The 9377-nt window shown below is 40.8% G+C and overlaps 1 protein-coding gene across 1 annotated transcript; it reads right to left on the reverse strand.

Annotated features, from left to right (window-relative positions):
* Positions 1-874: 874 nt before the first annotated feature.
* Positions 875-1387, reverse strand: LOC138899836 (uncharacterized). Its single transcript, XM_070186533.1, has one exon. The coding sequence runs from the start codon at positions 1385-1387 to the stop codon at positions 875-877; it is 513 nt and encodes a 170-aa protein (XP_070042634.1).
* Between the last annotated feature and the right edge of the window lie 7990 nt (positions 1388-9377).

Genomic DNA, 9377 nt, shown 5'->3' on the forward strand with positions numbered 1-9377 from the left:
CACCAACATCCCTCACAAAGGCCAAATTTGACAGACACCCCTTCCCAACCATCCGTTGGGCCTTCAAATATGAAATTACCCTGCTGGGAACATAATCTAGAGAACCTCTCCAATCGATGCTTGGCAACCCCGGCATCGCCAATGTCACGATCTTAGCGTGACAATCCAAAATAGCATGTCATGGAGACAACCAATCCATACCCAAAATCACGTCGAACTCAACCATACTAAGTAATAAGAGGTCAACTCTAGTCTCCAATCCCCCAATAGTCACTACACACGACCGATACACGCGGTCCATAACAATAGTATCACCCACCGGTGTAGATACATGAACAAGTGAAACTAAAAACTCACAGGAAATAATGAGCAAAACATGATGATACATACGAATAAGTGGAACCGGGGTCAAATAATATAGAAGCATCCTTGTGGCATACTGAGACAATACTTGTGATCACTGTGTCTGAAGCAACGGCCTCTGGCCTGGCAGGAATAGTAAAGAATCGAGCCTGACCGCCACCTGATCGACCTCCCCCTCTAGGGTGACCTCTAGCTGCCTGAGCCCCACCCCGAGCTGGCTGCATGGGTGGTTAAGTGAGTGGTGAAGAAGTCATAGCCTGACACCTATGCTGAACTGGACCTCCCAAGAGATGGGGACACTGCCTCCTGATATGCCCAAGCTCCCCACACTCGTAGCAACCCCAATCCGTCAATGGTGGTGGGGACTGAATCGGACCTCAAGAACCAGAATAACCGCTAGAAGAACCTGGTGCAGATGAACCCTGAACTGAAGGAGCACAAGATAAACTATGAGTTGGGAGAGCACTGAGAGATGACTGCCCCGGGCGAGCATTGTATAAACCATGGCTAGCTAATGCACCACGATGAACTTGACAAGCCATCTGAGCGGGCCTATAAGGACGACCCCTACTGTGGTAGGACTACCCCCAGAAAGAACACCGCTGAAATCACCCGAACCATGAGGCCTCTTAGCCTCTCTCTCCTCCTGCTCCTGAATACAGGGCAACTCTATCCGCCAAGCAATATCAACCACCTCGTGGAACCTAGCACCTGATGTATTCTCCCGAGTCATAACAAAATGCAACTGATAGTTGAGGCCATCAGTGAACCTCCTAATCCTCTCCCTCTCTGTGGGAACCAACCAGATCGTGTGATGAGCCAACTTTGAAAATTTCATCTCGTACTGGGTCATAGAAATACCCTCCTGGCATAGCTGCTCAAACCGCCTACACAACTCCTCCATGCTGGTCGGTGGCACAAACTTCACTAAGATGAAAACAAAGAACTCGTACCATGAAAGTGATGCAACATCGGCTGGTTTGCTCCGCTCATAAGCCTCCCACCATCTAAAGGCCGCCCCCATCAACTGAAAAGTAGTAAATGAGACCCCACTAGTAGCCGTCCGCCCGATCCGGTAGCATGTGTCAGCACCATCTGTGAGAGAATAGAATAACATAAGTTTAGTTCCCAGAAGCAACAAATTCGCATAACAAGAATACAAGAAAGTGAAGTTTTTCTAAGGGTTCGACAACCTCTCTAAGATAAATATAGACGTCTCCGTATCGATTAGCAAGACTCTACTAAACTTGCTCATGACTCGTGAGACCTATGTAACCTAGGCTCTGATACCAACTTGTCACGACCCAAAACTCGACATGTCGTGATTGCGCCTATCACAGAACAAGGCAAGCCGAAATTCACAATAAAACTAGGCATTTTGTATTAAAAATAAGATGAAGCAAGTTTAACAATAATACTCTCAAAAATAGCCGATATAAACAATTGCGACTCGAATATAATTTTTTCCAAAATTCGGATGTCACTAAGTACATGAGCATCTATACAATAACATAGTCTGAAATACCATCTAGAAAGGTAGAACAACATAAGTAAAACTAAAAGAGAGAGGAGGAGAGTCAAGGTCTGCAGACGCCAAAGTAGCTACCTCGATGATCTCTGAATGGGTAAAACTCCAAGATTAGTAACCACCGTGCCTGAAAACACCTGGATCTGCACACGAAGTGCATGGTGTAATATGAGTACAACCAACTCAATAAGTAACAAGTCTAACCTTTAAGCTAAAAGCACTGACGATCCCAACTAATATAGTACGAATACAGAGTTTAACAATACAAAAAATGTAGACATGCTTCCAGATTTAAAAGCATGTACTCACACTCTCGGAGCACTCAATCTGACCGTCCCAATTCTCGCTCGTCACACTAAATCACTCAACACTGTACAGTACCTATTGCGGCGTGCAGCCCGATCCACATATAGCCATAAGGCATGTTGTGGCTTGCAACCCGGTCCATATATAGCTATAAGGCTTGTTGTAGCGTGCAACCCGCTCAACATATAGCCATAAGGCTTGTTGTGGCATACAACCCGGTCCACATATAGCCATAAGGCTTGTTGCGGCAACAACCCAATCCACAAATCTCACTCACAGCACGGATCTCAGGCCCCAACTCAGTCATCAATCTATCCAGTCTCTCGGGCTCACCACACTCATGCTAAGTAGCCTAAATCAATGATACATGATGTAACAATAAATGATACAGAGACTCAGATATGAAATGCAATGATGAATGCGACTAAGTACGTAACTGCAAATTAAGCAAATAATCTCAACTTCTAAAGAACGACCATTATGGGTCCCAATAGTACCATCTCATAGCCTAAACATGATTTCTAACACAATTCACAGCTCAAGTACTCTAACACATAGAGTGCAGTAATAATATTCAGATAAGGTGACTAAATAATCCCACAAAATTAACTTTGTCATAATTACTAGGGTGCACGCCCACATGCCCGTCACCCAGCATGTGTGTCACCTTAACACTGATCACATAACACGAAATTCAAGGATTCATACCCTCAGAACCAAGTTTAGAGTGTTATATACCTCAAACCGTGCGAATCCTTACTCTAATAAGCCCTTGCCTCACGAATCAACCTCTGAACGCCTCGAATCCAGTCACAAACAATACGATACAATCAACTCAAGCTATTGGAACAATTCCATATGAAAATGCTATGTTCTTAATAAAAAGTCAAAAAGTTGACCTAAAGAGTCAACCCCAGGCCCACGTCTTGGAATCCAATAAAAGTTACAAAATCCCAACACCCATTCAACCACGAGTCCAATCATACCAAATTTACCAAATTCCGACACCAAATCGTCAGTCAAATCCCCAAATTTCACTCTCCAATCCTTAGCCCAAAACTCTCAAAATTTCACCTTAAAAATACATAAACTAGGTGGGAAATTCAATGGGTAATCAACATTATTGAATAAAAATGACCAAAAGTGACTTACCTCACAAAATCCCTCTAAAAAATTGCCTTAATCCGAGCTTGTAAAGTCCAAAAATGATTAAAACCTCGGAACCCTTCAAATTTAAACATTGCCAAACTTTTCTCTTCTGCGGACCTTTTAGCTGCTTCTGCGGTTCCGCTCTTGCGGTCAAATCTCCGCATCTATGGAGTTACACTTGACACCCGACCTCGCGCACTTGCGGTCTCTAGCCCGCACCTGCGGGTGCGCTTCTACGAGAAAACTTCCGCTTTTACGGACCTGCCTCACCAGCCTCCTCTTTGCTCCTGCGATGCTCCTTCCGCATGTGCGACCTCGCAGGTGCGAAACTCTTCTCGCACCTGCACAAATCCCCCAGCTCACCTATAACCGCATCTGCAACCCCTTGGCCACTTCTGCGATCCTCTGCAGGTGCGATTGAACCAGATATCAGCAGTAACAACATACATTAAGCCCAAACTCTAATCCAATTTCAATCTGAATCACACCCTAGGCTCCCGGGACCTCAACCAAACATACCAACACATACCAAAACATGATACGAACTAAGTTGAGGCCTCAAATCACATCAAACAATATCAAAAACACGAAACACATCCCAATTCAAGCCTAATGAAAACTAATGAATTCCAAATCCTACAATCGATGCTGAAACCTATCAAATCAATTCTGATTGACCTCAAATTTTGCACACAAGTCATAAATGATACAACAGACCTATTCCAACTTCTAGAACCAAAATCCGAGCCTGATAACCACGAAGTCAACTCTCGGTCAAACTTCTCAACTCTCCAAACTTCTAATTTTCCAACTTTCGCCATTTCAAGCCAAAATCACCTACGGACCTCTAAATCAATATCCAGACACACTCTTAAGTACAAAATTACCCTACAGAGCTATCAGACCATCAAAACTCCATTCGAGAGTCGTTTACACATAAGTCAACATTCGATCATCTCTTTCAACTTAAGATTCCAACCATTGGACTAAGCGTACCAACTCATTTCGAAATGTCCTCGGAACCAAACAAACTACCGCGGCAAGTCACATAACATAAATTGAGCAAAGAATAAGCAGTAAATGGGGGAACGTGACTATAACACTCAAAACGACCGGCCGGGTCATTACAATATTATCCTGACTTCGACCATAATTATTTTTAGATCGGTCACTTAAATACTCCCTAAGATGGCCATTCTTTAACAATCTCACCACCTTTTCGTGAAGATGTCATTATCTTCAATTCTATGGCCGTGAGTCCCATGGTATTCACACCATAAACTGGGATTCCTCTAGCTTGGATCTAATCGAATTGGCTTCGAGAACCGTGCTTCTTTTATGTTTCTCATTGCCGATACCAACCATGCCAGGTTGATGTTAAAGTTATATTCTGATAACTTGGGATATGCGGAGTCTCAGTCCACTGAAACTTCTTTCTCCTGCAATGATCTATTGTTTCGGCCACGATCGGCTCTTCTGTCAGGAGCAGACCTATCCAATGACTGAAAACCTTTGTTGTTACGCACATCGATCCTCTCATATGGTCGAAAATGGCCTTTAGAGGACCACCGATCTGCATCAAAGTCATTCTTAAACCTGTCCTGACTTTTGTCTTGACCCCGTCTCTTGGTCGATACCGATGATCCAAGCTGATCGTTTTCTATTCTTATTTTTGATTCATAGCGGTTATGGACATCCGCCCATGTGGTTTCCTGAAACTCAAGCAAACTCTCCTTCAGTTTTCGGGAGGCATCGGAACTCAGTGGTTTTAGACCCTTCGTGAATGCCTACACTGCCCACTCATCTGGAACCGCCGGTAGCAGCATCCTTTCTTTATAGAACCGGATCACAAATTCTCGCAGTATCTCAAATTCTCCCTGCGAAATTGTGAATATGTCTGCCTTTCTGGCCTGAACCATTCTTGCTCCAGAATGGGCCTAAAAGAATGAAGCTGCAAGCATTTCAAAAAGTCAATCGAATGCTCGGGTATGAGGGAGTACCATGTCAGAGCCCCTTTCGTGAGGGTTTCCCAAACTTCTTCAACAGAACTGACTCGATCTCATGTTGAGCCAAATCATTTCCTTTCATTGTCACGGTGTAGGTTGTGATATTCTACTGTGGATCTGAAGTCCCATCGTATTTTGGTATATCCAGCATCTTGAATCTCTTTGGAATTAACTCTGGCACTGCGTTCGGATTAAACGACAAATGTGTGTACTTTTTTGAATCTGGACTTATAAGCACCGGAGGTGCTCCCAGAATTTGATCCATCCGTGCGTGAAACTCATTCGCATTCTGATCCATCCGTTCATTCATTTCTCTTATGAATCTCATGAGCTAGACTTTGAAAGGATCACTCCCATTATTATTCTCATATCTGCTATCGGTCCCTCCGGCTTCGTCGAAACCGACTTCACCCCTTGGGGTGTTGTTATCGACTATGTGAGTCATTTAATTTGTAGGAACACTGGGAAGAATTGAGCCCCTTCCGTTCACGTTATTGGAGGCACCTGACAATGCTTGTTTTAACTCCGTCATCACCCGATCCTACCTTAAGAGGGGATTCATGATTGCTTTCTGTTGTTCCCTCAGGAGTTTGACCGTTTCCATGACATGTTCCTCCTCCGCCTCATCAGGAGTTTGTTCCTGCACATGCCGAGGATACTGACCTTGACAAACTGGGGTCGTCTCGTCCCCTTCATTGCGGGTCATGCTGATTGAGTCATCACGCCGGGACAATTCTTCCCGTTCAACGCGCGCTTCAGCATTGTGCGTGTTGTTGATGTCATTGGCTGCCATATCTAGTTTTTACTAAGGAAAGAACCTAAACTTGTTAGTACCAAACGAAAGGACCAAAGTGATTACGCAGCTGTCTATGCCCTACGTTGGGCGCCAAACTATTTACCCGTAAAACAGTACAGTTATATTTGTTATGTGGTTTATAGACAAGTCTGGTTCCGAACTCAGCCTTTCCGAGAGCAGAAGTGAAAATAGTGATCATGCGATGATAAAGATGTTAAATTGAGAGTAAAATAGTAAAGTTTAGCTTTTGTGTGCAGAATATTTCATGTCCCCACAATGACTTTTAACCATGCTATTTATATCCCTACCTAGGGAAACAAGATCCTAGGATCAAGCTCCTCTTAAATGAGAATAAAAGTGTCATTGATGAATATATAACGACATGACTTGGATACAAATATTCTCTGTAACGGCTGCTTATTTAACGCCAGCAAATATTTTCTCATTGAATGTTGTCCGGTGGTAAACCTTTGTACTTCTACTGCTAACGACGTCCCTTTCGGAATCCATCTAGTACCAATCCCACATATCGTATTTCGGTATTAGTTGTTTCCCGACTCATCCTTTCCTATTTTCGGTTTCACGTGTCATTTTACCATTCGACCACTTGTTATCAACCAGATTTACCCCATACATACTCTATCTAATTGCTTAAACTTTTTAGATGAGACGATCACCCTTTAACACCACTAATAGTTATTATTCTTTTGTATTATCAGTAAGAATTTACTAAGTATACATTTAAATAGTTTCAACAATAAAAATTTGAATGAAAGACAGTAAGGCCTCATTTGTTTTTTTTTTAAGAATAAGACATATGAATCTGAATATCAAGATGTGTATTAAGATTAAGATATCTGAATTTGAATACACATGTGAATATTAAAATGCGTATTAAGATATGAATACTAAATGAATAAAATTATTTATTTTTTTAACATTTGGATATATAAAATTTATCTTTATTTAAAAATTATTAAACATAAAATTCAAATAAATCTATTGGGTTAATCAATAATATATATATATATATATATATATATATATATATATATATATATATATATATATATATATATATATATATATATATATATATATATATATATATATATAAAATTTAAAAATATGACAGTTGTTGGCGATGATGGCTAACGCATATGCTTATGAATGCCAACTAGAGGCGGTGGTTGGTGGTGGTTTTGGTTGATGCTGGAGGTTTTGGATAGATAGTGGTGATTGGTAGCGATAGCAATTATGGTTGAGGATGATGGTGGTGGGTGTTGCTAGTTAATAATTGTGGGCAGTGGTGGTGGTTGTGGTTATGATTGAGGAAGGTGATGGTGGGTGGTAGTAGTTTATAATGGTGGGCGGTGCCGGCTATGGCTATTGATGGTGATGGGGTGCTTGGTTGTGGTAGTTGAGGTGGGTGAGTGTGTGGTTGTAGTTGAGGATGATGGTGGTGGGGATGGTGTTTGGTGGTAGTGGTGGTGGCTATGGTTGAGGATGGTAGTGGTGGTGGTGGTTGAGTGTGGTGATAGTGGTAGTTGATCATGGTAGGCGGTGGTGGCAATTAGTAATGAATGTGGATGACAACATCTTAATAAAATTAAGTCTTAGACCTATTAAGACTCATTAAGTAGTTGTGAAGTAAAAAAAATACACTTAATGATTAAGATTCAGACTTAAAAATCAAACACACCTAATGTCTGAGATCTGAATGATTAAGATTCATACCTCCATTAAGTGCAAACAAATGAGGCCTAAATCCGACTTGTCAAACAGATAAACCCGCTGTCTTCGGGGAGCAGTTCTTATTCTCTACTGGATACTTTTCTCTCCTTTAGTTATTACCTCATTACATTTCCCCGTCATCTCGTTTTCTTTCCCTTTTTCCTGCTTCTTATTGCTATTATTACAAATGATTTCTTTTGTCTGCAAAATTATTTAAACAAAAAGTGTATATTAAAAAGAGCAGATTAGTCCTATCATGTTTTAAAAAATTTACAGAAATAGGTTAAAAGAATTATTACAAAATTAAAATAAGGGACGTAAGCGTAATATCGTAAACCACAGGACATATTAGTATTACGAAATCAAACATGAAGGGAAGTCTATGAAATTATTCATTTTATTAAAAAACTTAAATTGTTAAGAAAAAAAATATAATTTTAATTATTTAATTATTATGTCTCAACACTGTGATTCAGTCTTCCAAGCATTATCACTAAGAAAGTGTGAGAAAGTACAATCCTTACACAACCGCCATACCCAGCCAATCCAACACCACTTTTTATGGCTACTACATCGAAAATGGAATTAACTGAGCAGGAACAAGACCAACTCGATTGCAGCACAAACAAGCCTAATGATGAACCTATCCCAATGCAGCCTTCACTGCCTAACAAGGTAAGTTTTCATGACACAGTATCCCCCTACCGTCCGTCATACCAAATGAACTGGAAAGTGATTTCTTAAGCAAGTTATCTTTAGAGGATGAAAAAAATAACCCATCAAATCATCCTCATTTTATTCCTATCTCTACAGACGACAAAACTAGATTATACAAATATTGGGACCAATCCATTATTATAAAGTTACTTGGTAAAATATTATCTTATACTAACCTAAAGACCAAACTCACCTCCTTATGGCAACTAAATGAAACATTACAACTTATCGATCTAGGATTTGATTATTACCTTATTACATTATTATACACTGATAATTACACCAAAGCGCTCCATAAAGGACCTTGATTCATTGAATCTCAATACCTCACTGTCCGTCAATGGAAACCTAAATTCAACCCCTCTAAAGAACACACGAATTACTCTACTGTATGGATCCGTCTCCAGAAACTACCTACTAAATACTATGACCTCCACATACTACGTAAAATAGCAAACTTCATAGGCATATTACTGAAAATTGATACATGTACTGTTCATAAATCCAGAGGACGGTATGCAAGGCTTTGTATTCTAGCTCCTCTAGGTAAACCACTACCAACAAATGTGCTATTAGGAACTCATAACCAATATATTCAATACGAAGACTCCTCCAATTTATGTACCACGTGCGGATGTTTAGGGCATAATTTGCACTATTGCCCGCAAAATAATACTCCGTCCACATCAACCCACCATACCACACTGGTGGCAGACAATACTACTCATACATCAACCCAAAGCCCTTGAAAAATAGTGTCCTACCCAAAGAATTCTAA

This window comes from Nicotiana tomentosiformis, chromosome 10 (genome assembly GCF_000390325.3).
Source record: "Nicotiana tomentosiformis chromosome 10, ASM39032v3, whole genome shotgun sequence".
NCBI lineage: Eukaryota > Viridiplantae > Streptophyta > Magnoliopsida > Solanales > Solanaceae > Nicotiana > Nicotiana tomentosiformis.

Bases quoted from the DNA above. Each gene is read 5' to 3' on its own strand.
- LOC138899836 (XM_070186533.1), bottom strand. From the start codon at position 1,387: ATGGGGGCGGCCTTTAGATGGTGGGAGGCTTATGAGCGGAGCAAACCA.